The 21288-nt window shown below is 41.2% G+C and overlaps 1 protein-coding gene across 2 annotated transcripts; it reads left to right on the forward strand.

The window, feature by feature from the left end:
• The first annotated feature begins 719 nt into the window (after positions 1-719).
• On the forward strand, positions 720-19544 carry hars (histidyl-tRNA synthetase). Of its 2 annotated transcripts, XM_080008326.1 has the most exons (14): positions 724-863; positions 2402-2526; positions 2961-3050; positions 3862-3981; positions 5546-5641; positions 7435-7560; positions 8455-8562; positions 8667-8765; positions 11106-11199; positions 15129-15256; positions 15734-16003; positions 17158-17274; positions 17986-18132; positions 19105-19544. In XM_080008326.1, the coding sequence occupies exons 2-14, from the start codon at positions 2416-2418 to the stop codon at positions 19162-19164; spliced, it is 1566 nt and encodes a 521-aa protein (XP_079864452.1). In that variant the 5' UTR covers positions 724-863; positions 2402-2415; the 3' UTR covers positions 19165-19544. The 2 variants fall into 2 exon arrangements, with proteins under 2 accessions (XP_079864453.1, XP_079864452.1); XM_080008327.1 differs by lacking the exon at positions 2402-2526 and having other exon boundaries at positions 720-863.
• Positions 19545-21288: the final 1744 nt, after the last annotated feature.

Consider the following 21288-nt stretch of genomic DNA (forward strand, 5'->3'; position numbering starts at 1 on the left):
CATAATCATGATTATTACTATTGTTATTAATATTATTATTATTATTTTTATTAATATTATTATTATGTAAAATAATAACGATAATAATAATAATTAAAAAAAATAATAATAACTATTACAATTACTATTACTTTCATGAGGCATTTTCGTGACATTTTCATTGAAAATGTCGTTTTCATTGAAAAGGTCACGAATACATTCCCGGTTAAGATGTATACTTGAAATGTTATTATTATTTTTTTAATGTATAATAACAACAACGATAATAATAATAATAATAATATTTCAAGTATACAGCTTTAACCGGGAATGTATTCGTGACATTTTCAATGAAAATGTCACGAATACATTCCCGGTTAAGATGTATACTTGAAATATTATTATTATTTTTTTAATGTATAATAACAACAACGATAATAATAATAATAATAATATTTCAAGTATACAGCTTTAACCGGGAATGTATTCGTGACATTTTCAATGAAAATGACATTTTCAATGAAAATGTCACGAATACATTCCCGGTTAAGATGTATAGTTGAAATATTATTATTATTTTTTTAATGTATAATAACAACAACGATAATAATAATAATAATAATAATAATAATAATATTTCAAGTATACAGCTTTAACCGGGAACGTATTCGTGACCTTTTCAATAGACGTTCAAGCTCAACCGGAAGTTGTATCTTTTTCCTGTTTCCGGTGACGCCTCATCTCTGGGGGTTCTGGTGGAAGTACGGCGCGCTCAGCACCCGCTGTGAAACAGCATGGCAGACAAAGCCCAGATCCAAGAGGCGATTCAACGCCAAGGTGAAGTCGTTCGAAAATTAAAGGCGGAGAAGGCCAGCAAGGACCAGGTCAGTATACTTCGCGGCCGCATCCCGTCGGGTTCTGGTTGACTCGAATGGCGTCCTGAATTTGGACGGGGTTTATAGCGTGAATCAGCTGTTAAAGTCAGCCGAGCTCACCTAGAACCTTGTTGTGGCGGAAGGAAACACCGGCCCTCAAATCATTCGGGGGCAAACGTAGCTCACTGACGTCATCTTTAGCTGCTGACGTCATCTTCAGCCTCTAACAAAACGCTGTGACCCATGCAAGTTAAAGACTGGCTATGCGTTTTCAAATGTGTTTATGTAGATGTCGCAATTGCTAATTAACAGATAGACTGATTTTTTTTTTTTTTATTGTGGCCTATTGAGCCAAACAATTTTTTTCTAAAACTACAGTTGGGTGTTTAATTTTAAATGCCTGTCGTCTGTGCTTGCTTTTATTTTGATTATTTCCATCAAGGGATTGCGTAGTATTAGAAGTGTGCTAATGCAACACAATTGTTATTATGTAAGATGTACGTTGTGCAGTTTATTTTACCCCATTTATATGGCTATAAGGTTTTTTTCTTTTAAAGGAGCTGTGCTAGGAAAAAAAAGGACCTGTGAGTTGTTTTCTTTACAGTAAGAATAAACCCACTACAGTCAGGTACTGTGATGTTTCCCCCTTTCTAAAACATGTTAACTGAAGCTGACTTTCACAGTAAATTGGCTGAAGATGCAGGGTCACTCCATATTTCTGTTTATCTCAAACCAACCGCTGTTAGGAGAAAGACTGTACACAATGGGTGATAATTGGAAAATTTTGCTCCTGGAGTCAACATCAACGATGGAGAAGTTTCAGTGCCGCTTTATAGTCCTAGAACAAACGTAACCTTCCTTCAAGCTATATCTTGAAATAATACCTAGTTGTTTTGAGTTATTTTTTTAGGCTGCATATTTTTTGCATGAAACTGGCAACCTGACTAGACGTAAGTTTGGATACTTGAGGCGGATAACTTTAAGGTAGTAATGTTGCAACATTTTCTTCCTTTTAACCCAAACTAACATGTTGTTTCTAAAACATGTACTTCGCTATTGTCATCGAAAATGTCCATAACTATCGGGGGGGGGGGAAGTCAATCTTGAATGTCTGAAATTGTATAACTAATCCCAGTTCAAACATGCTACGAAGGGGATCAGGATAGTCCGGTTTAGCCCCACTTGCTGCATTTGTCTCTGCCTGTGAGTTGCTAGAGACCAGTAGTTTTGATTGTCTCATATGTCTCGTGTTCTATCTTCCACGCTGTGGTGGTGATGATGATGATGATGATGTGGATGCTTCATGCCCTGCCTCCCCAGGCCTTAGTGCTAGGGTTGCTCACCACTTTTCTCCTGTTCTCCCTGCCTGGGCTCCCCCTTGGATGACCTCCACCATCACAACTGTTGCATCCTCTACTGTCAATCCACTTCCAAAAACAAATCCTCTTTCTCACATCTCTGGGAATTCCAAAAATAACCTGTTCGACGGGCAAACACACGGCTGGACGGATATCTGGACTTTGTTGGTTATTTATTTATTATCTTAGACACAATTGCCGGCATGAATGGGCTGGTCTTTTTCTCCTCACGCACATTTGCTGGGTTGTTGGGCCGTTGGACTGGAACCTCTGTCCGATCTCTGCACTCCATTCCTGGGATGACTGTGGCTCAGGTAAGCCCAAGAAGAGGACCTTTTTGGTCCTTTCGTTCACATGGCAAAGTAAAATGTGCTTTTAGGGATGACACAGTTACCCCATAGGGATTAATTAAGTGGTCCTTCTTCTACTGTTTATTTTCTTGCTCAGATACTAAGTGTGGAAGTAAAGATTGATCCGAAGATGATTGCGATTCTCTTTTGAATCTATGCACAAAATTCCATCATCAAACATTTACGATTCTGTTATTGCCAATATGTACAGAGCAAAACATTTCCAATAAATCCATTACAATGTTAAGATAAATAGGACAAATACGACTTCACCAGCAGGATTGATGAAAGGTAAATAGACAACACGACAGCTCAGAAAAGCTGTTTTATACGGGTGTCAGCCTGCGATACGATATCAGTGCGTTGCTGCAACAGATATGTGTGTTTGTGTATTGCAGATTGATGAAGAGGTAGCCAAACTACTGGAGCTGAAGGCGCATTTGGGGGGAGATGAGGGCAAACACCAGTTTGTGCTGAAGACTCCTAAGGTAAAAGCAGACACAACGTCAGAGTTCACATGGCTGCTAGAGTTTATTTTCCTCGGTTTGGAAAGACTTTTAGTTGTTGTCTTACAGTAGAGAAAAACAAGGGACATTTACTCAGTGCTGTGGTGATATTTAGATGTACTGTATATGATATGAATAAGGCAGGTTACCGAGGGGTAGATGGGCATCAGATGGGATTTTGAGGCTGGTGTGTGTGAGCCTACTGGAAAAGGACCAAAGTAAGGTTTCTGTACATCACACCCCTGCATTTAGTAATGATAATAATCAGTTGAAGTGCATGTATGCAGTGGTACCTCGACTTACGACTGTAATTTGTTCTATAAGAACAGTCGTATGTTAACACAGTCGTATGTCGAAGCAAGTTTTTCCATATAATTTATGAAATCATGAAGGGTGAAAATAAACAAAATGCACAGCTCAAACACAGTAAATATGAAAAAAATATCGATAAGCCACGAACTACGTGCACACACGATGTAGGTCGCCCGCTGACTGCTGACTGGCCGCCGACGCGCCAACTGCACATTTCCACGGTCGTATCTTGGAGCAGTCGGTCGCAAGTCAATACAAATTTTTGCGACTATTGCTACTCGTATCTTGGATTAGCCGTAAGTAGATGCAGTCGTAAGTTGAGGTACCACTGTACTATAAATTGAAATAAAGAAACATCACACAACAAAAAAACAAAAACAAAAAAAGATTGGAGGCTGTCTTCAAACAGAACAGAGTTTTGTTGCACTTGTTTCATTTATTCTACTCTTGAATTGTAGTTGCAAATTAATTTCATTTTCAGGGAACAAGGGACTACAATCCCAAGCAAATGGCAATCAGGGAGAAGGTCTTCCACACCATCGTTAGCTGCTTTAAACGCCACGGAGCTGAAACCATTGACACACCTGTTTTTGAACTGAAGGTAATATGATGCACACAAGGGCTGAACGATTTGGGAAAATAATCGAATTGTGTTTATTTTTTCTGATCAAGATTGCGATTTAGTATGCAATTTTTTATTTATTTATTTTAAGTACCCCTTATCTTCTGTATTATTCACTAAACACAAGAACTAAATCATTTTATAGCAGTGGTTACAAGAGCCAAATTTCTGAAACGTCCCTTTCCTCCCATCAAAACATTATGCATTTTAAAATAAGGCTACTATTTCTTAATAAGTAATATGTTATTAAGGAATGAAAAGCAAGACGTATACAATAATTGCAATTTGTTACCATTACCATATTATTATTACCATGGTTTTATTACCATTGCAACCACAAATGTGTCATGTATGTGTGGCAGTTCCACCTGCCGCATGCCACCCGAGTGCCCTTTTCAGGGCCCTCCGAAACAGACACAGGCAGAGATGTTGCAGACACACCAGTTTATTGTAGGGAGTGGCAAGAGGTTACAAGCCTGGAGCAGGTGGACACATGTCATAACAGAGGCTCTCTGTGTGTGTGTAGGTGGGTGATTTACCTGTTCATCGTTGATTGCCCTGATGAGCAACAGGCATACAGCCACCTCTGATCCGGCTTAATTACCTAGACCCAATACAGGTGTGGCTGCTTAAACCACACCACCCACACCACATAGCCCCCCCAACCAAGCAGTAAAAAATGAATTTTAAAATAAAAACACTAACTCACATAGTGGAATTGGACTCAGAGTTGCCATACCTTACACTATAAAATGTCTGGACTCTGAAACAGGCTTTCCATACCTTAACAAAACATATGTCCGGGTTACCATATCTAACAAAAATAACAAACAATAAAACAACCAGGGTTCCCATACTTAAACGTAATAAAAACCCGGACTCTTTAACAGGGTTCCCATACCTTAAATAAACATAAGTGTCCAACAAAATCAGCCCCCTTGACGACAGACTGCCCCCTCCTCCCTTCCGGAGCGTGGGGCGTTTGGCTGGTAACGGTCTACCCAGGCTTGACTGTTGCAGGGGCTGCTTGGAGGGGTGGCCTGGCTGCTGGGCTGCTGGATGGTCCCGGTGTTGGCTGCTGGGTGGAGCAGCTAGCCGCAGGCGGCTACTCATGAAGCCTGCTTGGGCTGCTTCTCCCCTGGCTCTCCGCTGGACATCCTGGGTGCGGCTGCTGCCAGTCGGGAGAGGGCTGGTGCTGTTTTGAATACTGCAGACAATGTCTGTATGAATTTTTTAATTTCGTTTTAAATAACTCTTTAAAGAGCCGCAACTAGTCATAAAAGAGCTGCATGCGGCTCGCAAGCCGCGGGTTGAGTATCACTGGGTTAGGTTGTGTAACATTAAAAAAACAACCTATTTATTTATTTTAACACACAGCCTTTGCAATTTGAAAATTACATTCTATTACATTGCGATGTTGGTTTGAATTTGATTAATCCTTCAGCCTTGATGCACACACACGTATGTAAACCTGTACAGCAGCATCATAAAGCTTTTTACATTATAAAGTTTAAAGTATAAAGTTTTATTCTTCTGTGTGCAGGAAACATTAACGGGAAAGTACGGAGAAGACTCCAAGCTCATCTACGACCTCAAGGACCAAGGAGGAGAGCTGCTGTCCCTCAGATATGACCTCACTGTATCCTTAAAAGCCAGCTTCAATCAGGGGTAAAGGCACTGTGCTTCATTAATGAAACTCTTGGAACTTCCGTTGAGCCTACAAAATTCCAATGCAAGATTTGCTAAACATGTAAATTCTCTTAAAGTATAATATTTGAAGGAAAAAATATATACTAATAAAGTACTTCAAAATTATATATTTTTGAAGTATGCATTATTTAATTTACTAGTAAATGCCCGTTCAAAATGTAAGACTTTCTAAGACATTTTAATGGCACAGTTTGACAAAATGTCAAGGAATCAGTCCTGTGTTCCGCAATGGAAGATGAAACTGCCAGTTGAAGTCACACACCAGTGAGAGACACTTTGTGACTCAATAGGCGTTTTCGCACCGCAGAAACCTTTTCATAGTTCTTAGAACTTTTTGGAGGAACCGTTTCTTTTTCTGTGTCCGCACTGGAGGAACTAGGAACGTTGGTATTTCTTAGGAATCCGTTTTGAGGAACTTTTTAGCTCCTACTCCAGGTCAGGGACTTACCGGCACAAGAGGAACCATCCGTGACATAAGTGCACGGTGATTGGTCCAGACATTAGTCCATGGTCCCTCAGACTGAGTCCGCCCAGTGGAGTCGTGTCGCTCTGGGTGCGGACCAGCCCACGTACATTCAGCGGTAATAAAAAAAATAAAATAAACAATTAAAATTTTTTTGTTTTCTTATCGTACATGTATTTATTTTATTTTCCGACATTAATTGAATGAATTAACGTGCATGCTGTAATCCCCGTGCGCTGTCCCGATGCAAGCCTGTGACTTACAAAAGTCAGAACAAACTTTAAAATTACCTCTTGTAGATCTAATATGAGTGAAGATCCAGAAAAAATGTCCTTGAAGGTATCTAGTTCTCAGGGGACCTCCCCAGTTCCTAGTTCTCCTCAGGTAGTCCCCAGAACTGTTCGGTGAGAAAACGCCTAGTCACAGACTGACTCACAGAGTCACAGAGCCTCTGGCTTGCTGTTCGCTGTTTATTGAGGGGGGAGGGGGGACATGGGGATTGGATCGCGGGCACCCTGATGTGCCTCTCCATGTGCCCCTGTTTCCCACGCCCTCTCCAATCCTATATGGGATTATCTTGGTTTTTAAACCAACACAACCGGCAAGCCGAAGGACGTAAGTCATTTGCTGTCTTTGCAAATGAGGTCCAAGATGGAGCACCGGCTCTCACCAGCTGTAGCGCGGAGGTTCAGTTAAAACATGGCTTAATTAGGCTTTTTTCATTTTTTGCAGCCGTTTTCTAAAATCTCACAACAATGGATAAAGCGGAGGAGCAAAATAAAAGGATCAAATCGCGTAATTATCGCGTTGTTCCTCCAATATCTGAACCGAACCAAAGGTAGAAAGAAAGCGAAAGCCTGTTTCAGAATGACCTGGAAACAGGGTTTACAGAGTTTTTATTTCTTCTTTTTGAGGATTTCTTAAGACGGGGAGAAAAGCACCGGGCACGGTTAACGCAGGGTTGCGGAATAGCAGTTCCTATACACGCACGCCAAAGAAAAAAAAACGCTGATGGACTCAGCCAATCGCCGGTTACCGATATATTGAATTATATTGAATACTGAATTACTGATATATTGAATCGCCCAAGCCTAACATCCATCCATACATACAGGTGGACAACAGATATTTCTGCCTTTTGATAGTTAAAAGATTAGATTAGATTAAGGGTTTAGGTGCACAGTTACAATTTGAGCAGCCGTCCTTTCCTCCTATTCTGTAAAAATCTGTTTTTTTTTCCTTGACAAGGGCTCTTTCAGGTGCCTTTTGCTCGCTACCTGGCAATGAACAAGATCACCAACATCAAGCGCTACCACATCGCCAAGGTCTATCGACGCGACAATCCAGCCATGACCCGAGGCCGCTACAGGGAGTTCTACCAGTGTGTGAGTGTAAATCAAGGCTCAAAATTCACTAATGGTTGTCACAGAGTAATCACAGTCAATGTCTCAACTAGGAATCAATAGTGCGTGTTTGAGCGCAGATTATGGTTGTGCCAGGTAATCAGTCAGTTCCGAAAATGAATCGATTTGGACTTTGTTGTGGATTTATGACTTTGTGCCCCTCGGCTTTAAACAGGTCATTGAATTAGTAAAACACTACACTGGATACAGGGTCAGATAAATAGTACTATTGGCATATGACGTTACTGATTAAAAAGGTTGGTGTGGGATTTTCTTTAAGGCCTCCCTTCTGACCAAATTCACCTCCAGCTTTCACACTTAAAATTTCTTCACAGAAATTAGTGATGTGGTTGATATTTGGATGTTGTATATTGACAACTCCATGGCAACCATTGATACACAAAGCAGTTTCTTACCAACACTTCCAGCTAGCATAATTTTTAATAGCACAATTGGGTAATACTTTGCAACAGTAGAACCCTGGTTAACTGTTATACAGTTGAGATATGGTCGTAGTATTTTTCGATGCTCTGATCACTGAGTAGAACCGACTATGTAGTTTGTTGGTTAGAGCACGCCGAGAGAAGGGATGAAAAATATTTGTATTGAAAATATTGAGTTTTGCACATTCCCATTATGGATCATACTATGAGTAAGCAACATAGGATATTCATTTGATTCTAGCAGAGCCTGTGTAATTTGCTAGGATTGATTTAGTAACAATTTTCATGTATATTTATTCACGTTTCACTCCACTGAGAATTGCAGTCTCTCGAACAATAGATATTCCTATGGGTGTTTCGGATAAACAAGGTTCTACTGTACTTATCGGGCGTAATGACATAATGTCCTCAAGCCATCTCTGTGACCCCTCAGGACTTTGACATTGCGGGCCAGTATGATCCCATGATCCCCGACGCAGAATGCCTGAGGATTGTCCACGAGATCCTCAGCGAGCTGGACCTAGGAGACTTCCGGATCAAGGTTTCCTATTTGACCTTGTTGTCACAATAATTGTCAAGGGAATTTCCAGTAATGTCACTCTTCCCAAATCTTTCAAATCATGCTATATGCTCCCTTAAATCTAGGTCAATGACAGACGGATCCTGGATGGGATGTTTGCTGTGTGTGGTGTTCCAGACGACAAGTTCCGCACAATCTGCTCAACGGTGGACAAACTGGACAAGGTAAAGGAGATTAGCCTCATAGTGACAAATAATGACATAACAACTCCAGAAAATGTAATCGAACCAAATAGTTACATTATGTTACCTATCAGAAGCTTTAGTCCAAAGCAACCTACAATGAGTACTATTTTATTTGTTGAATCGACTGTACATCAATTATCATCAGCAATGTCTTCAATAAGAACAAGCAACATTGTGTAATTGACAGTTGTTGTGTTTTTGTGATATATTTATGACACTAAATAACTATAAGTTGAATAGTTTGTTATAAAAATGATTTAATCTCTGGTTTCTAATGTGAAAAACTCTACCTAATTTCCCTACATAAATAGAAAACTCACAACACACATTGCTTTTGTCAATAACCCTCTCCCCAGACTGCAGAAAAAGTGTGTGTGTGTGTGTGTGTGTGTGTGTGTGTGTGTGTGTGTGTGTGTGTGTGTGTGTGTGTGTGTGTGTGTGTGTGTGTGTGTGTGTGTGTGTGTGTGTGTGTGTGTGTGTGTGTGTGTGTGTGTGTGTTAGGGATATTTGGCTTTCGGGTGAAATTTATGGAAAAAGTTCACGCGACAGTGATATTATATCATGAAAGTAGGGCATTTAAGTAGAAGCATGCAATGGTGATTTCCTCATCTCAAACAATTATTTGAAACAAAAGCCAACAACAGTGGTGGGTTTACCACAACAAAAAATGTCAACGTCTCAATAACTTGTCATGTGCCCTTGAGCGTCAATTACAGCTTGACAACGACGTCTCTTGCTGTTCACAAGTCGACTTATTGTCTGCTGAGGCATGGCACCCCACTCTTCTTGAAGGGTGGCCCTCAGGTCATTGAGGTTCTGGGGCACAGAGTCAGGAGCCTCTACACGGTGACTCAGCTGATCCCATAGGTTTTCTATGGATTCAGGTCTGGAGAAAGTGCAGGCCACTCCATTTGAGGTACCCCAGTCCCCAGCAGCCATTCCCTAATGATGCGACCTCGATGAGCTGGAGCATTGTCGTACATGAAGATGAAATTTAGCCTGTGTTGTTCATGCAGGCGCACAATGACTGGATTAATGATGTTATTCAGGTAGTATGGGCTTGTCACTGTACCATTCACAAAGTGTAGGGCAGTTCTGTATTGACTAGACACACCTGCCCAAACTGTAACACCACCACCACCAAAGGCTCGTTTGGTGACAAAAGTGGCGGATGCATAGCGCCCTCCTTGACGTCTCCAACATCGTTGGCGGCCATCGTTTCTGCTCAACGTGAATCGACTTTCATCAGAGAACAGCACTGAGGCCCACTGGTCCCTCGTCCAGCGTCAATGCTCCCTGGCCCATGCAAGACGATGATGTCTGTGCCTGGTGGTGTGGTCAGCACGCAGACCACGCTGATGTAAATGGTTTTGAATGGTCTGACGTGACACTTGGGGGCCTCTCACCTCCCTTAAACGTGCCTGGAGTTGAGTGGAATTCATCATCCGGTTCAGCAGGGCACTGTTCACAATGAAACGGTCATCAGTGTGGGATGTGGCCAAAGGACGTCCACTTCTATGCCTTTCTGTGACTCTTGCAGTCTCTCTGTATCTCTGTTGCAACCTGCTGATGACACTCTGTGACACTCTAAGCTCAGTGGCCACTGGCCTCTGAGAACATCCTGTTTGAAGCCTCGCAATGGCGAGGTACTGTTGATCAGTTGTTAGGTGTCGTCTTGGTCTCATGATGTCAAAATGTGAACAGCATGATGAAGAGGACTGTTTCAATACCAATTTGTTTACCAAATGTTTTGGTCGATTCATGGATAAAACACCTGTTGTGAATTTTGCCGTTCAGCTCCTTGTTAGAGAACAGCAAGTTGCGCAAAAAGTACTGAAACGTTGAACAGTTGGACAAGTGCATTCAAAAGTTTAGAGAAGGTCAAAATAAGTTCACCTCTAAAGGTCATAGCGCATTTTAGGTTCATCCTGAAATTTCACCCAAAAGCCGAATATCCCTAACTTTTTGTGAGTAGTGTATGTATGTATGTATGTATGTATGTATAAATATAAATCATTTTATAGTCCTTAAGCAGTTATCTAATAATAAGAAAGTATTTTATGAAATGTCAAAGATCTGCCATGCTTTTTAAAAAGCAAGCGTTTCACTTCAAGAAACCTCTTAAATTAGCTGTTTTTCCCTAAGTAAGACAGTCGGACATATGTCTATTTAAAAGCTAGCCAAATAATCTTACACACACACAATTGTACACTAGATAGTTTATCTTGAAAATGTATAGCTTATTTTCAAGATTTTTCCGTCATTGTGTTATTACGAAGTGCTTTGTTTTAACCATTTTGTCATCCAAATCTCCCCCAGCTGCCCTGGGAGGATGTGAAGAACGAGATGGTGAATGAGAAGGGCTTGTCAGAGGAGGCCGCTAATCAGATCGGGGAGTACGTCAGCATGCATGGTAGGACCTGTTTAACACCCCATCTATGAAGGTAAATGTGCTGCAAATCGCTGCCGCAGACAACGGCAGCACTCAATGGCGTATCATCTACAAATTAGAGAGAGAGAGAGAGAGAGAGAGAGAGAGAGAGAGAGAGAGAGAGAGAGAGAGAGAGAGAGAGAGAGAGAGAGAGAGAGAGAGAGAGAGAGAGAGAGAGAGAGAGAGAGAGAGAGAGAGAGAGAGAGAGAGAGAGAGAGAGAGAGAGAGAGAGATCCAAAAAGCACCCAGGAACAGTTCAAATCAAAACACTGGAATGTTCTTAAGTGGCCAGCGATGACTCCAAATTGAAATCCCATTGAACATCCGTGGAGAGATCTGAAAACAGCATCCAGAACTTGAGCAGTTTGCAAAAGAAGATTGGGCCAAACTGCCAGTAGGGAGGTGTAAGAATCTCATTGAAGTTTGTAGGAAGCGCTTGACAGCGGTAATTTTTTCTGTGCTACCAAAGGCTTCCAAGGCTGTGCTACCAAATATTAAATCTCGGGTGTCACTAATTTTGTCAACGCCATTTCTGTTTATTTTATGCTTTAAAAGGATATGTTAAGTTCTGAATCACAAATGTTTCTGCACTATTAACAGTGAAATAAATAATTGTGGAGACCAAATACTTCACTTCAAAGACTACTCAATTTCAACTTATTTTACAGACCAAAATTTTATTTATTTATTTATTTATTTTTAATGTGCAAGGGTGACAATATTTTTGGCCACGCCTGTATTGACAACTCATCACCAATATATGCTGCATATCAATGGGAACAGTGGAGCTGTTCTCCCTGCTTTGTCAGCTTATTCAAGTCTCATAGCATTTTTCATGTAGAAATCCCTACTACGGTATGCAATCATTCAGCCTGGATCATTGACTTGTTGATGTTCATGACTGAGGTTTTGGATCCAAATAGGACCAACCTGGCCTCGCTCAGAGGCGTAGAACTCAGGCAGAGTGAATATCTGAAACTTGTCTCTGACCGTAGCTATGCAGAAACGCAGATACAGGTACTCCTCACTTAACGACCGAGTTCCGTTCCTAGGACCAGGTCGTTAAGTGAATTGGTCGATAAGCGAGGACCTGTGTTATTTCACAATAAGGGGGCATGGCCATTGCGAACGCTAGTGTAGTGAATATTAAAATACTGCGGGAATGAGACAGAGAATGGTGATGCTCGATGAGATGCTTGATGCTGAGATGCCACACACGCCGCGGTATTGTGCGCAGAGCACAATACAGACTGGTCGTGAGAGCTGGTCGTAAGTCTGAACGGTCGTTAAACAGGTAGCTTGTTAAGTGAGGAGTACCTGTACTTTATATTTGCTAATGTTTTGACTCAACAATCACCAAGAGATGCCGAAACATGTATTGGTACCATCAGGGGGACGTCTGCCTCTCCTTCCGCTGCATAATGGCCCATTACGCATAGACAATGGCTGGAGAAATTCATCATCCCAAGTGCTATAATTGTGATAATTTAGATCATGTAGTAATAATAATATGATGATAACAAATATATTGTGATTCTGATATAGTAATATACACCAATCAGCCACAACATTAAAACCACCACAATTATTGTGTAGCTCCCTCTCATGCTGCCAAAACAGCTCTGACCTGTCAAGGCATGGACTCCACAAGACCTCTGAAGGTGTTCTGTGGTATCTGGCACCAACACAGCAGATCCTTTACCTCCCCTAAGTTGCGAGGTAGGGCCCCCATGGATCGCGCTTGTTGTTCCAGCACAACCCAAAGATGCTTGATTGGATCGGAACCTAACCTCGGCCATCCAGATGATATAGAAGAAAGTGTGATTCATCAGACCAGGCCACCTTCTTCCATTGCTCCATGGTCCAGTTCTGATGATCACGTGCCCATTGTAGGCTTTGAGCAGTGGACAGGGGTCAGCATGGGCACTCTCACTGGTCCCCGGCTATGCAGCCCCATACGCAGCAAGCTGTGATGCGCTGTGTGTTCTGACACCTTTCTGTCATAGCCAGCATTAACTTTTTCAGAAATTTGTGCTACAGTAACTCTTCTGTGGGATCGATACAGACAGGCTAGACTTGGCGCCTAACGTGCATCAATGAGCCCATGGGTGCCCATGACCCTGTCGCCGGTTCACTGGTTGTCCTTCATTGGACAACTTTTGGTAGGTACTAACCACTGCATACCTGGAACTAGGCTTGGGCGACTGTGCAAAATTCCAATCGTCGGGGTGCAGCGATCGGCGATAAACAATCTTATCGGGGCGTGCTGTGGGGTTGGTGCGCACATACATAAGGTAATGTAATGTGGCAAATGCGGTCTCACCATTCCAGAAGTGATTTATTATTAACAATTAAAGGATTTACACAAAAACATCCAGTTTTTTACTGAAATAAGTCCCAAAGCAATGGGAAGATGTGCGCATCTTTTTTTTGAAACGGAGCGCGACAGTGCTTTTACTCAGTTGTGTTTAAATATTCAGTTTCATACATTTAGGAAACTAACAAAATAACAAACAAATAAATAGATCTAAAATAAAAAGACAGGCACAGGAGAAAGGAGAAACTCTGCACCAGTTCTATGAGTTAGGTTTATGTTTTTCATTTTCTATACAAGTAAGAAACTAAGGAAACGAAATAAATCAATCTTTGTCTATGTAATAATGTGGTTTTATTTTAGATTTATTTTTTTTCGTTAGTTTCCTACTTGTGTGAAACAATCATTAAACCCAACTCCAAACTTCCAAGTCTCCAAACAAAACAAATAAAAATGGGGTGTTTTTATTTTAGACCTAATTGTTTTCCTCTGTTTTATAATTGAATGAAACAAAAAAGCCCCATCCGTTGGTTTCCGTTGCTATGGGACTTCATTTGGTAAAAACTGGATGTTTTTGTGTGAATACTCTTTACTTGTAAATAATAAATCCTGCACTTCTGTAACAGGGAAACTTTCTCAGACACTCTCAGGCTCCACAGAGCCATCAATACCCACCCACCAGTCTGCTTGTCTCTGGTGGTGGAGGCTCCGCGGGCTGGATTAAATTGTCTCGTGGGCTGGACCCAGTCTGGGGGACATAGTTTTCCCAGGCCTGCTGTAGACGGTCCCTAATAGGGCATTGAGACCGACTCTGTGCTGATGCTGTCCGTGAAGCATCACCTCATTTCGGGAAGCGATCAGCCAATCTCTCTTGTGAGTGACTACTCGAATCAACCAACACCGTTCCATCTCTAGTGCCGTCCAGGGTTTTGATTGGCATGCAAAAAAACTTGATTGATCATGATCAATCCCCCCCCCCCCATGCACTCACAACAACAGTTGCAAGTACACAAGTTAGTATATTGCAAGAAGCTGTAATCACAAATTTCTATTTATAATAAAAATGTCTGAGGTTGTGATCAAAGATTTGTAGTTGTACTGGAAAACGGCTTTAATTAAAAAATAAATTTTAAATTACACATGTAAATTTGTTTTCTGTTAACCTTCAAACGCAGGTGTGTGTGAATATTTTGTGAGTGAAAATGTCAATACACAAGTTCAGATCTTTGTTCTGCAGGCCTTCCACATCCTATTCTCAAGCTTTCAGGTTTTGCAACACATTTACCTTCATATTCATCCCCCCAAAAAAACAAATAGTCGGTCAAAATGCTGACATTATCATATACTGCTAGAGCCTAATTAAATTATAGATTCCGGAGTTTTCAATATTGTCATATTTCCATATTTGTCTTCATCAGATTTTTCAATCTTTTGTCTTTATATGTTATACTGAATTTCTTTTTGCAAATGCAGGTTTTCCAGGGTTTTATAGATAAAAAAAATATATATCTCTACATCCCTACTGCCATGATGCTTAAGTCTGTATTTAGATCCAAATATTTCTCCTCTGACAACCCCCTGTCGTGCTGGGTTCCAGGTGGAAAGGACCTAGCCGAGTGTCTCCTTCAAGACGCCAAGATGTCCCAGAGCAAGCAGGCGTGCGCCGGCCTCAGCGACATGAAGCAGCTCTTCAGCTACCTGGAGCTCTTTCAGGTCACAGACAAGGTGAGGGTGGGCAGGCTCGACTTTGGGGCTGTGTTACAAGCATTATGTTATAACACACTCACTTGACCGTGGCCGCCAAGCTGCCTTGATTCAAGGCAGCTTCACACTGCACCTTTTAGTAATTTATGCCATACTATTATAAAGGCATTTTTTTTTTTTTTTTACACCTTTTTAACTTTTATTTATTTTTCTTAAATATACCGTAACCATACAGGTACCGTGGCCCAAAAAACCATGATGCATACCGAACTGCCCACTATACCATTGCAATGCTAGTATTAACCCACTGCATTATGTAATTGGTTATTAGGAAATACCAAATCTAATGTCTGGGTTCAGTGTGTTTATTACAAAATCTGTCAAGTTATTGCAAAATTCGGTCAAGTAATGCTGCGATGACCTTAGGTGGTGCTTACATATTGGTGTGACTAAAACATCACTGACATCTGCTCCAACATCTGCTCCCTACATGTCCAGGTGGAGTTCAACCTCAGCCTGGCCCGGGGCTTGGACTATTACACCGGCGTTATCTATGAGGCAGTGCTGACCCAGGCAGGCACGGCCCCAGCGGTTACCCCCATGGAAACCCAGAACGGGGAGGAGGGTGTCAGCGTGGGCAGCGTGGCGGGCGGGGGCCGCTACGACGGCCTCGTGGGCATGTTCGACCCCAAGGGCAGGAAGGTGCCCTGCGTGGGCGTCAGCATCGGCATCGAGAGGATCTTCTCCATCATGGAGCAGAAAGCTGAGGTTAGCACTGCAGGCATTCTGGTAAAAGGAGCGCATTTATTTATTTTTATTTTATTTTATTTTTTTATCAGTTTTTTACGGACCAGTACAGGACATACTGTAAAATGGATAATTAGAGTCGTTAATATGGTTTCTATATATATATATATATATATATTTATTTTTTTTTCTCCCCCTATTTATTTGACAAGCACAGACACGCTACTAGAGGTTACAAGATTGCAAAGAACCGTCAGTGGTGTGGAACTGTAGCAGACTATGGATTCTTACTTTACTTTTTGTAAATGCAGTTTGCATTTTCAGTTGAAGCGCAGCGAGGAGGAAACCAGGTTTGGAGTTTGAATATCACTGATTATATTATAATCTAGTCCAGGTCTGTATAACTAAACGTACAGTATATTTTGATCTAGACTTGGTCTTAAGTGGTCTAGGCGTAGAGAAAAAAAAAAGTGAAATCCACCCTTTTCCTGTGTTCACAAATAAGAATAAAGGTTTCACAAATCTGAAATGGGGTTTGAGATGGTGTTTAGACTTCATCATTATAATCTAGTCTAAGTTTGACTACTCAAAGTACAGTAGTTTTTGAACTAGAACCGGCCTTAGAAAAAACTGAAATCCACCTTTTCCAAATCCCAAGCTTTAACAAAAAAATAGAGGGGTTTTAAATTCAGTTTATTATCAATACAATAACACAAACCATTGACAGTGTGTTTTTATTGAAGTTCAGCCATGCACCAGTTGTATGTCTGTCAGACACAAGTACGTCACTGAAAAATTGGAGGCATCATAACATCAAACGCTGTGAATGGGCTGCTAACTTCAGCTTTGTTATGATGACGACGATGACTTTCAATGCGACTTTTAAACAACAAGACTGGGGGAGGTGGGTATACGATAGAGCTGCAACATTTAGTTTGATTATCAATAAGTTGCCAACTATAAAATTAATCATCAACTATTTTGATTAATGATTAATCGTTTTGAGTAATTTTTTTAAAGAAGAAAATTTTCAAATTCAATTTATTTATTTTTTGTCCTGGATGACCCTAAACTGAATATCTTCGGGTTGTGAAACACATTTCAGGACATCGCCTTGGGCTTTGGGAAACTGTGTAGTGTAGTCTGTGCGTCCTGATGGTCCCACGTTTCCCTAGGTGTCCACAGAGAAGGTGCGCACCACGGAGGTCCAGATCTTGGTGGCATCAGCGCAGAAGAATTTAGTGGAGGAGAGGCTGAAACTTACCAGCGAGCTGTGGGGCGCTGGCATTAAGGTGCGTCTGCATGTTGACACTGACAATCAACAGAACTTTGATGGAAAAGGAGGCACAAATATCTGATTCACTCACACATATTAAATCATAAAAAAATGTCCATTACTAAAAACCAGATACCACCCTTATGTGATGCTGTTGCGTTGGTATGGTTTGCGGTTTACTTTTGGAGCGGGACAATTTCATGTGATATCTGACTTGCTTTAAACAAAGCTGCAAATGATTACTGCACATGACAAACACACAGGTTCTTCGAAAATTAGTGCTAGAGAAAAATTGCAGTGTCAGGTGCTCTCACTGAGTACCCCCCTCCCCCCAAAACAAATGGTATGTCTAGCTTAATTGACATTATTTTCATTTTCTTTTAATTTTTTTATTTTTTTTTTATTATTATTATCTCCAGCTTAACTTTACACAAACTGCAATCAAATCAGTTTCACTGCGGTGATTCTGCTCATGTAACGAGTACATGGTTTTAAACAAATGAAAATATGACTTTCCGTGACCTTCAGGGAAAGCCAACACACAATTAGAAACATTACACGTTGTCGACAGTTATTAGCTGTGAGTGCCAAAATACCAGCTGTGCTGCAACTCTTCGAGATGGATTAAGTAGGATCCAAAATGCACGCTTGCAACTTGCTTTTCATGGGGAAAAGCAGTGATGACTTGCCTGCCTTGGCCTATGTGTGTTTGGGGTGTGTGTTGCAGGCAGAGGTCATGTACAAGAAGAACCCAAAGCTGCTGAGCCAGCTGCAGTACTGTGAGGACGCAGGGATTCCCCTGGTGGCCATCTTGGGAGAGCAGGAGCTGAAAGACGGGGTGGTCAAACTACGCACAGTTGCAACCAGAGAAGAGGTGGGACGGCAACAAACACCTCCCTCTAAACGAGAATCTCAAACAAAGAATGGTGGTGTGCAATTGGTCAGCAATTGAACGTCCTGCCTGTGCAAGACCATGACAATTGGTGATAAATGAAGCAGATGCTCACCAACACTACTAAGTTAGAGTGCGCAAATAAAGAGGTAACTCAAAACAAACTCAAGTTTTGAGGTAATGTTGGATTTCTCTATATAATAGGCTTGATGCCAAAAGGTTGTGGTCGCTGAGTGACAGCACTGAGTGAAGAAATGGTTTTATTTTCATGTTCAGTTTTGTTTTTTGGGGTTTTTTTGTTTTTTTTTTTACATGGTATTGAAAATGTTTTGTTCAACATGTATGATGGTGACTGTGAAGTCAATGTGTTGAGGGTATCTGCAGGGGGGTTTTATTTATCCAATAAATTAGTTTTTCTCAAAAAATAAGTCTTCTTGAGCATTAACATTTCTGTTTATTAAAAACCCTAAACTTAATACTTATCTGCTATTCTTCCCTATTCCCTAAAAAAATCCTATTCTAGATGAACCCAACTCACTTAACACTTACATGGGCACACCTGTAGAGATAAATCCAAGGTAATTCTTGTACTTCAAGTCAATCAAGTTCATAACCAACCCTATTTCTACACTTACCTCTGCCCTCTATCAAATATATAGTGCTTTCCTGCAATACTGATTATTTGCGGTCCTAAATATATTTTTTACCTGCAGTCACCCCAGTATTACAGTGCCATAGAACTTTTAATTCTGTTTTCAGGGCTGTTAAAATTATATTCTCTACCGGAGAGGGTTTCCGTCTGTGCCATAAATCATTAGTCTGTCTCTTTAAACGTAGCCTGTTATCGCGTATATAATGCTTGCTAAGAATGTTTAACCCCTTGGCAGCCTGTCCCTCCTGGAAGGGGGCATTCTGCACGTCACTAACCGTCTGGCCTTTTTCCTGTGTTGGCAGGTTGATGTCTCGAGAGCCGATCTCACAGAGGAGATCAGGAAGAGAACATCTGACCTTTAGTCACTCTTCTCTACCTGTTGACGGCCCTGCACTGCTCCCACAGTCCATACAGACCCGAAAACCAACCAAGATCTTGTGCCCTTTTCACAGACTTTTCAGCCAACCGACGTCATGTCACCTCTCCATGCATGTAGGATATTGGAGAGCAAAATAAAGCAACATAACAGGAAATTTGTCTGAGGTTGAGGTTCAAATCACTTTTTCAGGTAGCAGAAACTGATGTAACTTACATTTAAAGCTGTTGAATATGTTTACATTTTTATGGAAATTGCCACAGCTTCAGATCTCTGCTTCTACCAATACAAGAATGATTTCTGTCTGTAAAGGCAAAGAAATAGGCCTAGTGTCTAAAGCATCGCAAATAAATAGATTAGAATGTCTTTTATTCTGTTCTTGGGTGTGAAATGTCATCTAGGAGTTCTTTAAAACACATAAGGAATTTAGAATATAAATTAATTTGGCTTGGAAAATTTGTTTGATTGAAAAACGCTGTTTAATCAGAGCCAAGCCCATTTTTGGTTTTCCTGTACCTACTTCCAAATTCATTTTCTTCTGGATGTGTATAAATGCTACATTGGAAAATTCAAAGCTACTCAAATGCTCACAGCAAAATGTTACATTACATTGTGTTCTAAACAAGTCACAGAAGCAGAGTTAATTTGTTTGGCATTCGTGCTTTTTGCTGATATTTCAATCAATACTGTCCTATCTAGCTGCATATACACACGTTTTTCTTTTGGCAGTTTTGCTAGTTTGAAGTTAATCTATCTGACAGACTAAATAATGTAAAATACTATACTGATCAGCCGCAACATTAAAACCACAAATATTGTGAAACTCCCCCTCATGCCATCAAAACAGCTCTGAACCATCGGGGCATGGACTCCAAGACTGAAGGTGTCCCATGGAATCTGCCACCAAGATGTTCGCAGCAGATCCGTTAAATCCTGTAAGTTACGATGTGGGATCGTAAAAGACCCTTACGCTTGCCCATTTATCCTGCTTCCACCACATCAGCTTCAAGGAGTCAATGCTCACTTGCTGCCTAATATATCCCACCCCTTGACAAGTGCCATTGTGACAAGATGTTATTACAATGTTATTCACTTCCCCGTCAGTTATTTTAATGTTGTGGCTGATTGAAGAAAGAAGAAGAAACAGTCTTTATTAGCACGCAACACACACGCTTTGATGGTGGCCGGTGAAATGGCTCCTCTGCTTTTGACCCATCCTGGCTTGTCCTTCCTCCGGGGGCACAGCCAGGAGCAGTGGGCAGCATACGTGGACGCGCCCGGGGACCAGGTGATAAGTGTCCATCGCTGGTCAGACGATGATGGGTGCATGTTTTTGGGGGGGGTCCTTACTGACGTGAGGTGGAGGAAACCCCATGTGAACACAGGGAGTACATGCAAACTCCACACAGAAAGGCTCCTATTTGGGAGATAACCCGCCGGAGCACGGTGCCAACAGCGCCCCAGGCGGGAATCGAACCCAGGACCTTCTTGCTGTGAGGCAGCAGTGCAATGCACCACCGTGCCACCATATATATCAAGATGGTTCACGACCGACCTAAATGTCTGTTGAAAAGTAACAATTTTTAAGTTATGAGAACGTGTTTGTGCAGAAAGTGCAGGGGATCTTGGACAGTGTAATCCTTCCTGTACAAGATTGATCACAAATGATTCCATATCACTGTCAAGACAATGTCTTAGTAAGTTGATTATCAAGTTGAGCATAGATAATTTTCAGGTAGTTGCAACCAATTTCCTACTCTGAGTCAATAAATACAGGCCTAGGCCCCACTGAGTTGTAAAGGAGCATGTCTAAGGCCACTTTAAAACCTTGTCACATTGGGTAGATTTAAGTGCTGTTGCACCCTGTTAATCCAAGTTCAGAACGCTCAATTCTCCTGAACCCCACCCCCAGCTTCAATTGGACAACATTTTCTGTTAGTCACAATCGCAACTCACCTTTAACTTAGAATTCACCATCTATGAACCTGCATATTGGTTGAAGCTGAAATATATTTAGCTGAAATACATTTGGGTTTCAACTAAAACAATAGCTAAAACACTACAATCTGTAAAAACCTCTTCCAATTTTTCCCCCCCCCCACTTGGTTTA

Source organism: Zeus faber, assembly GCF_960531495.2.
Source record: "Zeus faber genome assembly, chromosome: 10".
NCBI classification, from domain to species: domain Eukaryota; kingdom Metazoa; phylum Chordata; class Actinopteri; order Zeiformes; family Zeidae; genus Zeus; species Zeus faber.